Genomic DNA, 20,228 nt, shown 5'->3' with positions numbered 1-20,228 from the left:
TTATTTTATTAAAAACAGAAGTTGATATGTAACATTATTTTTCAGTACTCTGTTCTTCAGAGAAATGCTTGTTACTTATGCGGTTGAGTTACTTGAAGGCATTCTGTTAATTTTCAGAATATTATATTAAAATACAAGCATTGGTGCTTTATAGCCCTTCAGATTTGCCAGTAGTACATGAATTATGCCTGTGTAAGTATGACAAATGGTGATTAATATCAGAATTTCAAATTGTACCTAAGAATGAACAGTTTTTGAGAATTTAAAAAATGAATGTACAGTCACCTTGACCACTTCCCTGAGACTTGAGGTGTCCCTTTAAAAACTACTTTTCAGCTTATTTGAGTCCCTATCCAGGAAGACAGCAGATTCATAAACTGCAGTAATTGAAACCAGTGCAAATTTCTTGGCTATGACTAATCGTTACCATTTCATACCAAAAATTCACTAGCTCCCAGCCAAGGTTTTATTAATTTTAATATGAAAACATCCACACCTATCATTTCTCCCCTGAGGTCTTCCTAGGCTGCTACAGAAATGAAGTCTGACTTCTATTGCTTTGGCTAGAGTTGAGGATGTGAATTCCTCGGGCTAATTGCTTTTTGGATAACCTACAAAACACCAGGGGTCAGATTCTTGGCCTGGTAACGTTCCTTTGCACTGCACTGGCTCGATGCAGCAGCTCCCATCGCAGGGCATCCCAGGAGGAGAGTGGTACGAAGTTGGGGTACTCCTGACTTCAGACACCCACATTTTCTCAGCTGCTGCTGTGTGTGGCAGTAAAGGGGAACAGCCTTAAAGCTGCTCAGATTTAAATGCAGGGTTAAAACAGTCCCCAACAGGACGCTTCTGCCCAGCTAACAGCTCACTCTCAGTTGATCGACCTCAAGTGTGACATGTCTGGTGACTTAAGCAAAAATACGCAACGGATACGTTTTCTAAAACATTGACCAGGCTTTTGCTCCCCTGGGAAACAGTTTTTAAGTTCTTGCTAGTCATGTGCAGTCTGACAAACACACCTTAGCAGTGCAGATGAACATTACCAGAGCCAAAGAGAGCACAAACATGCGCACACGTGCTATTTGTGCGTGTGCTCCTGCGCTTTAGGCTGCCCTTTCTGTCTGTGGCAATTAGGGAAAACCAGAAACCTGGTAAATTTTACCTATTAACAAAGCTAAAGTACCACTATCTCGGCTATACCCCTCCAAAAAACATGTCAATCTGTAACTGTGAGGTTGATTTTGTACCATGTCTGTGGCAAGTGATACATGAAATTGTTCAGCTGCATCCAGGAAATTGAGGAAGAGGAGATCTCCAAGTCATCATTGACCTGCTCTCATCCTGCTTGTGTGATGCTATCGTGTAAAGTCGATAGAGTAACATGATATTTGTTTGAAGGTACAGGCAAATATCTCTAAAATGTGTATCCTGCCCCCTCAGTGCACCAGGCGGACCCTGAAACTAGTTATTCTGACAAGCGTCATCTGATGATGCTACATGGAGGACTTTCCTCCATCACATTAGGGAGACCTTGACAAGAAGGGGGGCACGTGTGGAGTTCTCCAGCCATGTAACCAGAAGGTAAATCTTTCTTATTCCACAACAGAGCCCCAGTCCCTGTGCACATAGAGTTTGGTGGAGATGGGGATGCTGTCCCCAGAAAAGGTAGTACTACATGTCATCTAGTTATGTGGCTCTTTCTTTTCACTAGTGCCACGGAAAAGAGCAGGTTTGTGGCAAGAGGTAGAGGCAAAGTGTTAATGAGCAGCTAAGGCGCTTCCAGAGCAGATCTGTGGCCTTTACCCCCCACCCACTGGGTCCAAGAGTTTTTTGCATCCAGCATAGGCTCCAAGCTGCAGATTGGGGTGGGAATACCCCCATCAACTTTGCCTTCAAAATCAAAGCTTCTTTGTTAACAAGACTATTTCTAAATCAATAACACTCTCCCCCCACCAATAAAAAAAAGAATTGTCAGTTGTTAGTCAACAGCAAAAAAACCCAAACCCCAGACCTGAAGCATTTTTCACTCTTAGAGGCAATACATCGAGTGCCTGCTCTGGGATTTGTGAGGGAAAGAGCAGTGTGGTTTTACACAAATGTGCCCTGCTCTGTCTTGGTCCCATTGTGCAGGAGGAACACTGGGGTACACTTGTGTGACCCCTCCGGTCAGCCCAGGCTCAGGCTGATGTGCTCTAGGAGGAGCCACATCTGTCCTTGCTTGCTGAAATGGAGGTCATCAGCCTGCCAAGCTTTCCAGGAAAGAGGGAGTGGCTGGAAAGTCTTGAGTTACTGAGCGTGGACCACCTGGAAAATAGTGTGCAGCGAGCACTTTTCCTACCTCTAGACACTCCACAGCAAGGAGTAAGGGATGCTGAATTGGCTTTGAACTCCCACCCAAACTCGCTTTGAAGAAATGGAAGTGCAGGCAAGTAATATGCATGTTCTGTTATGAAAAAATGGCAACAGCATTTCTGCATTTTAGTCTGTAATAGAGATTGGTTCAGATTACCATATTTGGATCTAGACTTGAAACACATAGGTGTTTGGGTCTATTTGGGGACAGGGACTGTTTGCAAAGCTCAGACCTTTACCCAGGTTCTGACTGAGAGTACCCTGCAACTTTGGTGTGTTTTTAGCTCTGATAGACAAAAAGGGGAAAAAAAAAATCTCTCTGCATTGGAGAGAAAGCATATTAATAATGCTGCCACTATTCGATGATTGGGGAAAAAGTCCTAGTCTCTTGAAAGGCAAAGTTAGGAATAGCTATCTTTTCTTTCAAGAAATCAGGGTCATAAAAATTACAGCTATAAAAGACACAGCAGCCTGAACCCTCTGCTTAAAACCGCTTATATTTTGTGCCACCTTTTCTATTTCAGGTCTTCATTTGCCTAATTACTACTCAGAGGCTGGCAGAGATTTTCCCTGCAGCGCTCAGCTCTGCTGACTGCAGAGACCCTACCTGGCACACTAAGTTAGTGCGTCAGCATTCTAGGTAGAAATGAATGAAAAATCAATCAGGGCAACTGCAGCAGTAGCATATACAACTCTAACCTACTTTGTGCATGGTTTCGAACATTTCATTGTGTACTTAGGCATCTTTTAAAATGGTAAGTGGATTTGAAAAAAAATAGATCTTTCTAGTCAGCTTAAGAGATGTTTTGTCATCTTTACTGCTTAGCTCAAGCAAACTTACCACCCTGACTGCTAAGTTAATTTGCAGTCTTCACTGAAATGCCAAAAGCTACAAGAAGATCGTTTTAATCTTGAAAATTATCATCAGCAGATTGCATCAGGCAGTGGGTATAGATAAGTGATGGCTTTGATTGTTTTAACCGTATTTACAGAACAGATCTAGAGTAGGTCTGGAAAAGCAAAAGTGCACTAGAACCTTTTTTGAAACACAGGTATTGCTTACATATGGTCTTGCAAGGAGTTCGGTTGATAGATATTTGTGTGTGTACTTTTATTTTTTCATGTTGTATTTCTGCATAGGCAGAGTTAAACATGGATTGCCAGTTTCATGTAATGAAATTCATGATAAAAAAGTCCAGTCTTCATGCCTAAAAAATTAGTAGCTGTTGTAACTTTTTCAGCTGAGTGGGTTAAATATGTTATAGATCCCTCATAAGATCATTGCTGTAACAAGTTGTGCAGTGCAACACGGTAAAGGTTTCCAAAAATTCACAAGCCTCTTTGTATGTGATGCCCTTACAGTGAAGAAGATTCTTTTGACTATAAAGATGAAGAGTCTACTTTTAATGGTGCTGATTTCTGTCTGCTGGGCTGAACCTCACCCTATCAACTCAAGTCGGGATCATGAAAGAATTATTCACATTCAAGGTAAGGAAATAAGTGAGAAAATACCGGTATCTTCAGATTGCTGAGGGAAACAGCATAATGGGCTTAATGATCCTTTATTTTTTATTCTGCTGCACTGTTTTCTAAATACTATTATTACTGATGACCAAACCTTTTCTTTTCTGGTTCTGTTGCATTATTATTACTCCTAAGGAAAGTAAAAAAATGAAAGTTCCACTGTCTAATAGCACTTAGTCACAACCTTGCAAAGATTAGTGAATAAAGTACAGCGTGATTTAAGATAAAGAATAAAAGCATGCATCCTAAAGTAATAAGCAGCTGCAATGTGTTGAAATACCTTTAGTTTATTGTGGACTATATTTGATTTTAAGAAGACTATCATACATAGTTCTTCATATTACAGAAATTTATTGCTATTTATTATTTAAAAAGGCTCAGCACATCTGAGATCGTAATTGGGCAATTTAAACCAGAAAAAAAAAAAAAAGTAGCTTACCCTGAAAGAAATGTGTCTTTCCTCATACCTTTAATTCACACTAAGTATTATACTGGCCTTCTGCATAATCCTGTTTGGTTCATGTTTGAATCCTAGAGCTTATAGCTGTAGCAGGATTTGAGTCTGCAGTACAATGCAGCTGTTTTTTCAGTCCCAGCTTCAGTCGTTGAGGGTCATCCTGTATAAGAAAAAACCAGAGGATTTATGCTGTAAGGACAGGCAGCACTGACACAGATTTTTCTGCTTTCATTTATATGTTTCTTGAGACTGGCTAAAATTAATCTTGCAAAATTAAGAACCGCAGCATTATTATTCTCCCTCTCTCTCTTTAAAGTTTGATTCCTTTCTCTGAACAGCTGGTAAGTTGTGTTATTTGAGTATTTGTGTAAATATGGATTACCAAGTTAGGGCAGGTTACTAAGAAAGCCTGAACATTTAAAAGTTCACAGGAAAGTCACAGAAGTTAAAGGTACCCTGCACATATTAAAACAGGCACTCGAATTGTCAAGGTCAAATAAGGAGTAGCAGATAGCTGGTTTCACTCTAAGGAAACTCACAGGATGAAGGTCAAATGAATGTGTTACATCAAAATGAAGACATATCACTGTTGTGAGATGATGAACATTCATTTCCCAGGGTAAATTTAAAATTTGACACCAATATTTAATAAACAAATAGTTCGCCTTTCCTTGTATAATGCAGTTTCCTACATCTGAACTTTATCTTTTTGGAAGATTAAATTAGTGGAAATAACAAAACCAAATCAAAATTATTTTTCCTTAATCTGTGTATGTTAAAGTTGCTTAGTCAGCAGTTTAGTGTAATTTGCAAGTCATACATGTCACTTATTACTAGTGCTTCAGCATCTGTACAGTGCAGTCTGCAAGTGCTAAATACTTCAAAGCTGATAAAAGTTTCAAGATGGACCATTCTCCCTACCCATGAAAACTCATCTGAATCTTGAGAGTTTATTCCTTTAAGAAAAGCTGGATAAAGCTTAAAATTGAGCTCCACCATGAGCTTTGTTCATCAGCTGATTCAGGCTCTGAAATACACAGACCACAAATCAAAAAGAATAAAACTGCTTGGAACTTGATATTGTTACTTTTAATGTGTTTCATTCCTCTCTGCATTGTGGAATCCCATCAGGTTTGGGATTCCGCTCTGCCCAGTGCTGCATAAACACATATGACGATCTACACCTGGAAATGAGCTGGAAATCAGGGAAACCTGTGGAACACATGTGTTATAGCTTCATACAAAAGGTATTTTATATTACATTAAGGATCGTAGCATCCCCCTCCACAGCTGAAATCCAAGAGATGTGTAGCTAAACTCCTCCTGGATTGCATGCTTTGGAATGCCTTGGAATTACAAAGGGTGTGGAGATGTTGTGCAGTCAAGTGCACAGAGCTGAAAGGGATCTCCTGAGGCAATGAACTAAAATGTCTTCTATTCCCCTTTCTTTGCATCACATAATCTCCTGTAGGTTTAGTTTCGTTTTTAAAAAAGCTGGGTTTCAAATCTCATTACCGCAAGGTAGTTTTGGACCCTATTTTTCTGATATGAAAAACAGTCTCCTAATTCCCCATGTTTATTCACAGCCATTGTACGGTCTTTTGCATCTCCTAGTGTTGTTCCTTATCTTCAAATAACAATTTTTCTTCTTTGATGTTCACTTTAAAACATTAATAAGATAACACCATATCCTCACAGCTATCATTTGAGTAAACTTTTTCAAATTCTTTTCTAAGTGTGTAACCTCCAGTTACCTGATAATGTTGGTAGTGCATCTCTACACTTGTTCTTTGAATTCATACTTCTTGAGTGTGCCCAGCCAGGATTTTATTCCAGATAAGATTTTAGGCTGGCATTAGTATATTTGTTTTCCAGCTAACAGTGCTTTGTTTTTCAGACCTTGGATCAAATTTCTACTTTTCCCAGCCATGCTGCAGTGCTGATCGATAGATTGTCTATTGTGATAGACAATATTTAGAAGTCGTTCTCCCTCATTATCACTTGCTGTTAACAAGTACAAGGTTTATATCAATAATTCTTCATACTAGGCCTTAAAAATCTAGATTATGCATTCAGTATTAAATGTTATCATACTTTTTCCACCTTTCTTTCTTCAGACATCCTAAATATCCATTCTGCTCCCTTCAGTGATGCTTAATATGCCATGTGAAAATTTTATTAATTCAATAGTCACATTTATTTCATAAGGTAAAATCAGTGGAAATATTAAAGAGACTCAAAAATTATACTGGAGACTGTTCATTAGCCTTTTTCTAGGCTAATCATTCATGTTTCAGCCCAACCAATTGCAGTCTCCTCTGTATCTAATTCTTAGACACCTAGCAAAGTTTCTACCAAAACACCTTTTTTCTCCATCCTGTCTAGTTTCATATATTTCCCATATTACTCACTTCCCTGAGCTCCAAGCAATTGATACGTTACATTTCCCTGGCCTTCTACATTTATTTTTATTATACAGTTAATATCAAATTAGTCTGACATCCTTTGGTAAGCATCTACTTCATTTTATCCCTCTTTCTAGTGACTTTATTTCTGTTCTTCAACAATTTTTCTTCAAAAATTGTTATAAGGTCCTGTTTTCTGTTTAGGTCACACTAATCAGCCTGTTAATCATTAAATTACTCTCCCTACATACATTTCTTATTTTGCTGTTGCCCAGAAACAGATGGTACCATTCTTAAAGTGATAGATGAGCTAATATCTCTGCCATCAGGTTTGACATACCAAGTGTCAGTAGTAATGGCAGTACTTCAGGCTGTGAGGTTTTCTACGCTTTTCTTTGAACAGGCCATATTTTCTAAGTTCTGCCTTCATCTTTATGTTTTCATTTCATATCAATGCACTCCTGTACTTTAAACAACATCATACTTTCAGAGCATCAAAACCAACATTATTAAAAAGAGAGAATTTGTTAGTATAGCACTTGGGTCATTCCTCTGTTGTCTTCCACCTTCATCTGTGTAGCAGCTCCATACTGGGAAATGAACCTGTGCCTGTTTAAAGGACTTTTTTTTCCTGCTACTATAAGATCTTGTACAGACATGCTTTTGATCCATGCTCTGTTTTGTCCTCACTATCATTTCTTATTTCTTCACAACTTGCTAAAGCACTAATGTACAGTGCCATCTCATCACCTTTACCCTTCATTTGACCTTCCTAAAGAGCAGTCACCTATTAATACTGTATTACGGTCTGACAGCTATTTCAGTGTGCTTCTGACTCCCTCAACAAACCTGTGCCAGGAACCAGAAGATCTAGTCACCCCACTTTGTTTCCCTTCCATTAGTATAAAAACTCCTGCCATCTCTCTCAGACTCAGCATTTGCTACCCAGAACTAACAGTATTTCATAAATTGTATTGTTCTCTGATGATACTGACAGGTCATTGCTTTTATGAACACAGAGCTCTGTCTTTCAAATGTTCACTCTCTTGAAACTGTGGATTTCTTTAGCTTTACTAAAGACTTGACAACCTTTTTAACATTGCAATAGGCATACATATGTTCTTTCTTAAAACTTTCAATTTTTCTTAGGGATGAGTCACTGGCTTCATGAATATCTCCATTCCTGCTGAGTGCCAGCTCTAGTTCCTGGTTCTCCCCTTGCTGGTTAATACAGTGAAATTGGACCTCAGTCAAATTTCTCATCTGCTAGACAGTTTTGCCTCCCTACTTTTACCAATATTCCTTTCTGCTTCTTTCCTCTGGCCTACTTCTTTTATTTGTATCTTTTCTTCTTTGGTTCTATTCAAATATCTATGAACAAAATTCATAAAATTTCTAAAGCTGCATTTTATCTCTTCTGCGACTTTATTTCCTTTCCTGAAGCCTGTGGTGGATTTCATGGTTTTGGTCAGGTTGCTCTATTATCTCAGACTGCTTGACCATATCACCTTCCTCTCTGGTAGTTTGTCTGAGTACAAAAGTCATTCCAGTTTAACTTTTGTGGATAAAAGCAAATAAGAGAACTGTATTTAAATAAGACCTGTTGTTCCCCTCACCAACCAGCCCTAGTAAACTGTGTGTGCCTTAGGCGATACCTGTTTCACTCTTTAGAAAAAATCATAATCCTAAATTAAATCATCTGGTGAATGTGAAAGTGGGACAAAAATATACCCTAGCCACATAAGTGTCCACAACAAGAAAACAATACTCATCTATGCACATCAATGTTAATAAACACTCATATTTTTCTCTGAAGTCAAGATCTGTGAAGGACTCTGTGACCCATGGGAGAGAAAGATTTTTTTTTTCAGTGCTCAGCTTTGTATATCTCTCTAATCTATTCATAGTGCTAGTGGCTGACCAATTATTCAAAGAGGCAGAGTACCCTTCAGAGAGAAGACCATTTTTCTGTGTGTAGCTGTTCTGCAAAATAAACGAAGTTGACTAAGCCATTACAGTAATTGCTAAGTTAATTACTTAAGGGTGGCAGCAGCCTTTAACATATGACTCCAGTTTGTTCAGGTTTTAGAAATACAACAAGAAAGGCCAGTGAAGAGAATACAAAGTTTGGTTTGTGAAGGATCAGCCTTTAACTTTCTAGTTTTTCCTTGAATATAAGTGAATTTATATTATGCAGCATTTCTCTACCTTTCAGATACAAGAACACACCCATTTGCCTATCAAGATCTCTGCACAGATTTATTTATACATACCAAGAAATATGTCAACATGGAATGAGCAGAAAACTTTCTAATATTGCCCTATTGAAAAAAAAAAAAAAGTTAAATCAATTAATAACAAAAGCAGAAGAAATCTTTGCCCAACTTGTTCTGCATGATAATGAGTTTTATTCACAGTCCGCTTCCTTTTCTTCAAAACAAGCCAGAACTAACCGAGAGAAAGAAGTTAAATAGACTTGCTGGACTAGCCAAAAATTGATAAGAGATTAGGTGCACTACTGATTTGACCTCTTACACTAAGTTTTATCTTCCCAAGTTTCATGCTTTTCCACTTTCCTTTTGACTTTCTTCTTTTGGTCCACCTTTCTGCGTTTTCCAATTTTCAGTGTTTTTACCTGTTATTTCTTTCCATTTTCCTGTGTTTTACTTTTCTGCTTAAAATTTCATACTACTTTTGTTGCCATTCAGGACATGTCAGATTATGTCATGATCCATTTTGCAGTCTCTTCTTATAATTGAGCTGCTTCTTTTACATCAGCACAACTTGCTTTCCTCTTCAGATCATGGCATGTTGCAAAAGCATGTAATAGAAATGTCAGCAAAGAGCAACCACACCTCCTGCTGACATGTTGGTTTCATTAAAGGCATTCAGGACTGTATATTCTGGAATAGACCTTAAATGACAGGTACCGATATATCTGGGTTGTAAAAAATTATTAGAGAAGCAAGAGGATTCACATTAAACATAAACTTAAATTACTAATTTGTCTTTACTTGTTACATCAGTGTAATTCCATATAAATATATAACATTTAAAGGTAATTAAAGAACTGGAAAAACTCCTCAACTGTTCTGTGCGATATGTTGATTTTGTCAAACAGTCTCAGTGCCATCCATGAAGATCTCCTTCTGTGCAGAAGAGGTGCAGAGGCATTGTCATGATTTCTGTTCTATTCTGCTCTATGAGGCCTGATCTTCATGAAACTTCTTTACCTATAATGAAGTAAACACATACTTAAAATTTATTTAAGGCAACAGATGGCAATATTTTAGAAGAGCTGAAGTTTGTTATTGCCCTGATCGTCCCTCGTGCTGTTAGGGCTCCTAGAAACCCAAACCTGAGTTAATACAGCCCCTTTAACCATTGCCCCCAGTGTGTTACTCAGGTTGAGTAGCTAAGATCAGTAAAAAATATTTTACCTCAATCTTGCTTTTTTTGCCTCAGTCTTTAATAGTAAGACCAGTTGTTCTCCAGGTACCCGGCCCCCTGAGCTGGAAGGTAGGGATTGTGAGCAGAATGAAGCCCCCACAGTCCAAGGGGAAATGGTCAGCGACCTGCTACACCACTGAGACACCCACAAGTCTATGGGGCCAGATGGGATCCACCCAAGGGTGCTGAGGGAGCTGGTGGAAGTGCTCACCAAGCCACTTCCCGTCATCTACCAGCAGTCCTGGCGAACTGGGGAGGTCCCAGCAGACTGGAGGTTAGAAAATGTGATGCCCGTCTTCAGAAAGGGCTGGAAGAAGGATCCAGGGAACTACAGGCCTGTCAGCCTGACCTCGGTGCCGGGGAAGATTATGGAGCAGATCATCTTGAGTGCCATCACATGGCAGGTACAGGACAGCCAGGTGATCAGGCCCAGTCAGCATGGGTTTATGAAAGGCAGGTCCTGCCTGACTAACCTGATCTCCTTCTACGACAAGGTGACCTGCTTAGTGGATGACGGAAAGGCTGTGGATGTTGTCTGCCCGGACTTTAGTAAAGCCTTTGACACTGTTTCCCACAGCATTCTCCTGGAGAAACTGGCTGCCCATGGCTTGGATGGGTGCACTCTTCACTGGGTAAAATACTAGTTGGATGGCCGGGCCCAAAGGGTTGTGGTGAGTGGAGATAAATCCAGTTGGCGGCCGGTCACAAGCAGAGTCCCCCAGGGCTCAGTTTTGGGGCCGGTCTTTTTTAATACCTTTATCGATGACCTGGATGAGGGGATAGAGTGCACCCTCAGCAAGTTTGCAGATGACACCAAGCTGGGCGGGAGTGTTGATCTGCTGGAGGGTAGGAAGGCTCTGCAGAGGGATCTGGACAGGCTGGATCGATGGGCCGAGGCCAATTGGATGAGGTTCAACAAGGCCAAGTGCCGGGTCCTGCACTTCGGTCGCAACAACCCCATGCAATGCTACAGGCGTGGGGACGAGTGGCTGGAAAGCTGTCCGGCAGAAAAGGACCTGGGGGTGTTGGTCGACAGCCGGCTGAAGATGAGCCAGCAGTGTGCCCAGGTGGCCAAGAAGGCCAACGGCATCCTGGCCTGTATCAGAAATAGTGTGGCCAGCGGGAGTAGGGAGGGGATCGTGCCCCTGTACTCGGCGCTGGTGAGGCCGCACCTCGAATCCTGTGTTCAGTTTTGGGCCCCTCACTACAAGAAAGACATTGAGGTGCTGGAGCGTGTCCAGAGAAGGGCGACGGAGCTGGTGAGGGGTCTGGAGCACAAGTCTGATGAGGAGCGGCTGAGGGAGCTGGGGTTGTTCAGTCTGCAGAAGAGGAGGCTGAGGGTAGACCTCATCGCTCTCTACAATTACCTGAAAGGGGGTTGTGGTGAGGTGGGTGTTGGTCTATTCTCCCAAGCGACAAGTGACAGGACAAGAGGAAATGGCCTCAAGTTGTGCCAGGGGAGGTTTAGGTTGGATATTAGGAAAAACTTCTTCACTGGAAGTGTTGTCAGACACTAGAACAGGCTGCCCAGGGAGGTAGTGGAGTCGCCATCCCTGGGGGTATTTAAAAGATGTGTGGATGAGGTGCTTACGGACATGATTTATTGGTGGATTTGGCAGTGTTAGGTTAACAGTTGGACTTGATGACCATAAAGGTCTTTTCCAATCTAAATGATTCTGTGATTCTATGATTTTATGATCTCTATGTTGGAGAGACAGATTTCTTCTCTGCCATTTATAAAACGGGTATTTTTAGTTCTACTACTATTCGGAACCATGTACCTGAACTTTTTAACTGAGATTTATCTAGCATCTCTCTTTACCAATTGTACATCAAAACTTAAAAATAATGTGCAGAGAGTATTTTATCCTGTCAGTTTAGAGATAGGAACATGGGAGTTTGATGCTTGTATTTTCTTTCTCATGACATAAAATGATATTAATGCTTGGGCCAACTAAGACCAGCTTTTCCTAGTCTTATAGCTGATATACAAAAGTTTTTAGATCTTTTTTCCAAAAGCAAAAGTGAAAAGCTAGTTAGTTAAAACATAGAAAAAAATTAGTAGGAAAAGTATGTGGAAAAAGTATGTGCATAATTCTTCCTCATGTTTTTCCCTTCAGATTGTCTGAGTAATACACACATATATGCATGTATCAATAATGCTCTTCTGTACATATTATAGCAAGTGAGAATTATTGTTAACACAGAAATGGTTTTTGAGTTTTAAATAAGCATGGTAGGGTAACAAAACATGCCACTGCTATAGGAAGAGTGAGGATATTTTAGCATAAGAGTTGTGCTTATGTCCCTGTAACACTACAAGAAAACGAGAAACAACTCTGTGATTATTTAAAGTAGGTTGGCACACGGTGTTACTAACCTAATGGCTTGCTAACTATGTGGTACATTTAGGCAATACATGAGTTTATCTGACAAAACGCACCTATGATGTGATCCCTGACTTATGAATTTTTCCCTCTAAAAATACACTTTTTTTCTCCACTGTTGCTCTGTAAGTAAGTTAGTCCATTAAAATTTGGGAATAGTCAAGTTTCATAGCCAGGTCAGCATAAGCTTCTGGGCAGTTCTGATGGATAAAGTGGATAAAGCCATTTGCCAAGAGTCATGGCGTGATTCATCCTCTCTGCCCCATGCTATGTTCTTGGCCTTCCAAACCTGGCTTGCCATCACTCTTGAGTGCAGAAGCCAATTAAGAGGGAAAAAAAAAAGGAGAAAAAAAGAAAAAAAGAAAACCCCACACCAAAAAAAACAACTAAAAAGACAAAAAAATCTGAATACATGGCCAGCAGTAAAATTTGGAACTAAACCAATAAGCCAGCAGGTGAGACTGAATTGAGAGCTCTAGCAGCATGAAATCAAGTCCACTTACTGTCCTTGAAATGGGAATCACGCTGAAGTCAAGGTTAGTTGTGTACAAAGTAATGACAATCAGAACAGCATTGCTAATTGCATAGCATTCAGACAAGGAGGAAAGAGAGGTGGGGAGTAAACCAGAGGTGGATAGTGTGCTGCTGCCTGTGCCTTGTTACTTATATACTTGCAGTATATACCGGCTTGATTTGGCACTGTTTTGATACAGCAAAGCCGACCCGCATAGCAAGTTTCCAAGCAAGTTTTCATTTGTGGCAGGCAGTCTTTCCCTACAGCTTGGAAAAGCAGCTCCCAGAGTTGCGTGTTATCCCGGGCAGCTGGACAGACTCTGCAACTTGGACAAACTCATTTTTGGCTAGCTTAGCTGTTTTTTGCATTATGTTGCCTTTGTCATCCATCTAGTTACAGAATCATAGAATCACAGAATCACTAAGGTTGGAAAAGACCTGTAAGATCAAGTCCAACCATCAACCCAACACCACCATACCCACTAAACCATGTCCTGTAGTGCCACGTCTACACATTTTTTGAACACTAGCTGCACCAAGAGGATTAAAGAAAGGCCACAGCCTGTCAGAATCAATAGTAGGGAAGCAGGAGTGGAAAAAAATATGGCAAATTAGTCACCACTAGTGCCTGGTTCTGTACTAACAGCTAAACTGCTGCCTGTCTTACAAGGCAAAATAATGCCTGGAAGGGTGAAAACCCCACCTAGCAAACCTTTCTCATCTCATTTCTGACCTTGGAGCTGAGACCAGAGCCAATGCCCAGGCTGTTGCCATCTCTGTTCCCCACAGAAGGAGCAGCTGGAAGTTGCCCAGCACATTCCTCACCATCACTGTCTGAGGCTCTTGAGTGGCCATGCATGTGGTCTGTCTTGTCTTCAGCAAGGATCCAAACTGTCCCGTTGCAGACAACTGTTTAGCAAGGGATTATCTGGGGTTTGCAGAGTTTATAGTTTGGCCATTCACCTTACAAATTCTCTCATGGTACTTCTGAAGAAAGTAGTTCTGGGGAAAAAGAAGTATTGCCTTCTTCAAGTAACATACTGGACTCTGTGATAACACTTGTGTGTCCCTTCTTTTTCCTTCTTGCACTCACCTTTCAGATATTCCTGCTACTTAGATACAAAGATAATTTTACTCAGAAGGAGCAGCCTTGTCAGAAATCCCATGAGGAAATCAGCCAGGGATCCACTCTGACAAACCTTTAAAACAGTGTTTACCCCATCTTCTGTGATCAGATCACCATTTCAGAACAGATCATTGCTCATTCTATTAAGGTAACCCAGGAAGAAACATTCATTCGTCATATAAGCTGATTTTCACAGCAGTAAGCTAGAATGCTGCATCCAGAGTACTAAATATATTGTAAGTGCAGGGACTCTGTTTTGCTCTGTGTTTGGGCATTTTTTTGTTCGTTGTGGGTTTTTTTTTAACTTCTTTTCTGTCGACTCCAGAAAGACTAAAACAATTCATTTTGCCATGCTCCCAAAAACATGCAGTTAGATTAATCTGGTCATGGTTCTCATTGGCCACTGAATAATAAAGACCTCTTGGCCTCTTGCCAGACCCCAGTTATCTCATCTTTCATCCCAAATCCCTGATGCCTGCATGTCTTCTGCATGATTTCTAGCCTAAAAAGAAACTATGTAGCATCCCCCAATCTGACATCTGCTTTTCCTCGAAAGCCAGAGAGTCTTCCTTCCTCCTCTCCTAGGTCTGGGAGCAGCAGCAATGTTATTTTCTGCCCCGTTGTCTTGCCAGAGAAGGGCACATCATCTCTTTTTCTGTAAAAAAGAATTGGCTTTTAGAAAACTTGAAAGTGCAGGCATATTTCAAGCATTGCATTCCCGTTTGAACCTCCAGGGATGCAGGAGATGTTCTAGGCTGAGAAAAGCCATGCTTTTCTTTCCTTTCCCAGGTTTCCATCCCCTCTGTTCTTTACTCTTACTGAGATATAAACTGAGGTAATGGCTGCTGCAAAGGGCCAGAGAAGGTGGGAAGCAGCCAGGAGAGAGGTGCACCACCGCATTAGGATGCTAATGCTGGAGTCATAGGTGACAGTGCTCTGGGCAAGTCTCCAGGCCTTGCTGGCACAGACTAGCTGTTGTTAGAAAGAGCGAGCGTTAGCAGCCTGAGCCAGACTCGTCCTCCTGCCCAGTCCTTTCTGCTAATATTTATTAACTTGACTATTTCGGTATTGAAGACCGAACATAGTTGAGCTCTGATTCAGATTTCTTGGTAATAACCACCCCAAAGCATAACATTTCTCCTACCAAGGTGGACAGAAGTCTGTGGAACGTCTTTGTTCCTGAAGGAAAAAGAGAAATTCACAGACAAACCATTCTGGCTGCCTTCACTTTCTTCATTCTACTTGTCCTGTGGAAACAGTGTTAGCAACACTTTCCATGGTGCCTTGCCTCAGATCACCTCTCTCCTTGGATGCTCTCCTCTGAAAGGGGGAAGATGGGTTATCAGAGGAGCCCCGAACTTCTGCTCACCTCTGGGAAGAAGGGCAGTGAAAAAGAAAACCAGTTCTATGGGACTGCAGGTGATCTGCTCTGCAGTGATGATTTTCCACGAGTAAGAAGGTCTCTCATCCTAGTAAAACAACTTGCAGCATCCAAGCTTGTTCATTCTCTAGGAAGCTGGTGCTGACAAAGTACTACACATTTGGGATACCTGTTTTTCTTAAGCAGATGCAAGTTTGCACTCAGCAAGCTTGTCTTTGCAATTACCACCCCTGAACGTGTTCGCATAATCATAAAATGCTGCATACCCTGGTGTTTCTTCTGCCACTTAGTGTAGCCAGTGTGGACAGATAGTGAAGTCAAGCTGAAACTGCAGTTTAGGTGAATATATCATTTAGCCGGCAGACCTGTCAACAAGACTCAGAAGCCTAGGACTCTCTGGAGACATTTATGAGCTCCAGATCCTAACATCTCCCTGCACCCCCCGTGCCTGTGGATGCACCGCAGGTTTTTGCAGTGCTGTGAACAGACAGCTGGCCAGGTGGGATAATCCCTGGTCGGCTCATCACTGACACCTCCTCTGTCAGCTCATTTCCATCCCAGTGCTTCCCTCCTTCAATCATTCACACTTCTCTCTGGCTGATGATGTTTTTGCATGCATTTCTGCATTTTTGTCTTATCAATCCAGATTCATCCCCATAGATGCCAGCAGAAAATTGCTGCTAGCCTTCATAGGGTCAACCTCTCAGCAGCTCCCGCATTTGGGAACTTAGCCTTGGCTTTTGCTGAAGTTAGAGAGAGCCAAACTGAGCCTTAGAGTCAGGAATCACATTTCTAGGTGGTTACATTGACTTGCTGAACACACACAGGGAGTTACGAAGTCTTTCTTTGCAATCTGTTATGTAGAGTGAGGTCAGTAATTCTTTCCCAGCGAGCAGAAAGCTGGTGATTCATTACTAGTTTTGGTCCGTGTCTCTGTGATAGAGGATGGCAATATCTACAGAAGCGCTGAGCTTGCTAAATCAATTTTGCAAACTGCACATGAGAGGAGAGGCCAGAGGTACTAAAAGAAGGAAATATTCTTGCTTTTGGATACATCTGCTGACTGCCACGATGAAATCTGTGCTTTCCAGGGTTTTCCCAAGGCAGCACAGCCTGTCAAAGAAGCCCCAGAGACGTATGGTTGGAAGTGAGCACATGTTAAAGCTGACTGCCCTAAACATAATGATTTCATAGAGCAACATCAGCTGTAGCGACCTACTGGAGAGAAAAGAGAGCAGGGAGTCTGGGGTGAGGGTGAGAAGGAGAGGAGCCAGCCAGTTAAGTATGGGTTTGTGTGAAAAGTGAGATCAAAATATCAAGGATAATACAGTGACAAGTTTGAAGGAGATGAGGAAAATAGATGAAGAAAAATCAGACTGAGATGATCAGGAAAGGAACCAGGAGAGGACTGAATTTTACATTTGAAGATAAATTGGACTTCCTTACTTTGGTGGAAGTATGTCAGAAGGAACTTGAAATCAAATGTTAGAAGAAAATACAAATAGAAAATTTTAGAATTGTGCTGACACTTTTCATGAGAATATAAATAGTGCTATTTGACAGAGTAATGTTTTTTCTCTTTTGTGAGTGTGATTCATGGCATCCCAGATCATGAGGGTCTTTGTATGCTGTCGCCTGAATAAACTGAGTCCAAACTTAAAAACTGAATTATGACAAAAAATGCAGCATTGATGGACAGCTCTGGAACAACCCCTAGGGAAATACCGGATTTTTGTGTGGAGCTTTTTATGGATGGCATTCATCCACTAGATGTACAACTCTGTCAATATATTGATACAAGTCTATCTTCATGACTATGGAGTATATAGAATGGCCTCTGCCTATATGAGGGCGCAATGCTGTGAACCAGTTTGCCTCTGCCTGTCTGGGAGTGTACACATACAGACATACTTGCAGCTGAGTAAATAATTATATACAACTGGTTTATACGCTCTTGCTACCCCATAGGTACAAAATGATTGCACGGAACTGATTATGCAGACCTAAGGTACAATATAGCTGATGGTTCTTATGGCATTGATCATATCTATACTGTAAAAGGTAAATTGCAGACTAATTCTTGTTTCTGTTTTTCTTCTTGAATCCTAGCAGAAAATGGACCCCGTCTACTCGTGGTGGCAGAGCAAGCTAAAATCTTCTCACACCGGGGTGGCAATGTCACACTGCCATGTAAATTTTACCATGAACACACATCAACAGCTGGCTCAGGAACCCACAAAATCCGGGTCAAGTGGACCAAACTCACCTCGGATTACCTCAAAGAAGTGGACGTCTTTGTTGCAATGGGACACCACAGAAAGAGCTATGGAAACTACCAGGGCAGAGTGTTTCTGAGGGAAAGCAGTGAAAACGATGCCTCTCTTATAATCACAGATATAATACTGGAAGATTATGGGAGATATAAGTGCGAGGTGATTGAAGGATTAGAAGACGATACAGCAGTGGTGGCTCTGAATTTGGAAGGTAGGTAACACCTGAATTACACTTAAATTCAGATTCGTGTTAAGGAATATCTGCTTTTTTCTTCTAATACTGCTGATACTGTATTATCAGTGATAACCACAACCTGAGAACTGGGATTCATTGTGCTCTGGGGATCTTGGCCTGACAGCCCATGACAGCGATCATAAATTATAAGAACATTAGGACTTCTAGAACTTATGCTAGCCTATGGCATTTTCAGCTCCCAGTGAGACTCGGTGTGAAGGGAGCCAAAAAAGAATCACCAAACATAGTATGAAGAACTCCATATGGTTTTAATTTGCTCCTATCACTTTACAGAAGTCTTTGCTTGTTTTTACAGTAGAGTCAGGCAAAATTATATTAAATATTCCCCTAACAGCCATTTTACAGAACTTTGGGACATTTTAGATTATCGAGCAGATACAAATCTTCTTACAAAGAGGGAAAATGTTAAAGTAGTTTTCCAGAGACAATGGTTTTGTTTTTTCCAGCCTTATAATTACATAAAATAGCTCTCTATATCGCTTGCCAAGACAACTCCTACATGTAGTCTGCAGTCATTTCCCTCAGCAACGTTCTTGAAAACAGTAGAGCACCAAGCATTAGAAAAATTAGTGAAACGGATTTAAAGAGGACCAAAAATCAGCTTTCCTTTACTCTTATGAAATTCAGATAAATTTTATGAGATTCAGTGCATGTAAACCAACATTTGGACCTTTTCCCCAAAGCACTGCACTGAACTCAGCAGTAAACTAAAAGTTGTATGAAGATGTCTCCCTTACCCTTATATTTAACAGCAAGTGTGTGCCAGAGAGAACTTTAAAGAAGTCAGGTTATCTGTGAAAAGTAGTTAGGAAGAAAAAAGAAAATAAAAGATAAGAAAAGAACAGAAGAAAATCAAACCCCTGGCACTCACACCTGTAATTAGGTGACCCTCTTTCATTGAGGGTTATTGTGCATCATGATGATTATTGGACATGGCTTTGCAGGACATGGTTTAGTGGGCATGATGGTGTTGGGTTGATGGTTGGACTTGATGATCTTATAGGTCTTTTCCAACCTTTATGATTCTATGATTATACAGTTACCCTGCACAATAAGACTGGCTGAGTGGTTCTTGGAACCAAACAGATATCATGGGCTTAGCTTACTTCTTTAAATCTGTTTAACCATTCCTGCTTGGAGACTGCTGAAACCTTCCATGTTTGAGCATAGAAGGGCCCTGCACAGTTTCCATGCCAGCAGGATAGTTGATTTAGGTTGTTTCACTCCACGTAATCCAGCTTTAATAAGAATGCATGCTGTTCTTTTCAAACTTAGGAGATAAAGAAAACTGTACATGTCCAGTTTAAGTTGTCTAAAACAGTTTTGAATGAAGACAGAAATGAGTGGGAGTAAAAAGCATTTTACTTTATTCTTCTCTGCTGGCCAAAGGCTCTCGTGTGTTCAATCTCTTCTTTGCTTGGGCAGGCACTGCAGTGGTTGCTCGTTGCAGCTGCTGTCATTGAGATGAGCCACTGAAGGCAGAGCAGTTTCTGCTTGGCATGCTCACCTTCACCTAAGTGAAAGCAAGGCTCTGGTCAGCTGCCCAGGCTGCAGGTATGGGGCCTGTGATCGGGAGACAAATTACGAGGTGGGCAGTCCCAGGGGTCAAGAGTGATCCACCTCACAGGGTGGTTTCCAGACAATAAGGATGTAAAAATGCAGTAAGTGCAGCTATTTATTGCAAGTGAGGAATAGCAAGCGCCGCGTAATCCCAGTCAGAAACATACAACATCTGTTTAGCTGTGTTTGACCCCAGCACATCTCTTCTCCTTTCATGCTGTTGTGCAGATGGTCCTGGAGCCCACCCCTGGGTTGTGAGGATGCTCAATAATTCAATAATAGTCTTCTGAGAGTCTCCTTACTTCCTAAGTACATAACTCTATCAGGCTTCGAGATGTTCCAGATAAATAACTGTGTATCTTGTTCCCCATCAGATACTGGGATTTCCTGCTTTCTACAACATTATGATATTTTTACTAATGTAAAAGGGTCAGAGCCAGTGTAAAATCTACAAAGTGTTCATGACACCACACATCTGGACCAGATACTCCTCTGGTGCCACTTAGCATTGTACCTCTGAAACAAAAGTTCATTAGCTTTCTGC

At 41.0% G+C, this 20,228-nt stretch overlaps 1 protein-coding gene across 1 annotated transcript in view; it reads left to right on the top strand.

The window, feature by feature from the left end:
- Positions 1-3,740: 3,740 nt before the first annotated feature.
- Positions 3,741-20,228, top strand: part of HAPLN1 (hyaluronan and proteoglycan link protein 1) — a 31,646-nt gene continuing 15,158 nt past the window's right edge. The window contains exons 1-2 of the mRNA XM_059834170.1: positions 3,741-3,840; positions 17,705-18,079. Of these exons, the coding sequence (XP_059690153.1) occupies positions 3,741-3,840; positions 17,705-18,079 (475 nt within the window). The remainder of the gene's footprint in view (positions 3,841-17,704; positions 18,080-20,228) is intronic.

The sequence above is a fragment of the Gavia stellata genome, chromosome Z (genome assembly GCF_030936135.1).
Source record: "Gavia stellata isolate bGavSte3 chromosome Z, bGavSte3.hap2, whole genome shotgun sequence".
Classification (NCBI taxonomy): domain Eukaryota; kingdom Metazoa; phylum Chordata; class Aves; order Gaviiformes; family Gaviidae; genus Gavia; species Gavia stellata.
This window is presented reverse-complemented; position numbering and strand designations above follow the sequence as displayed.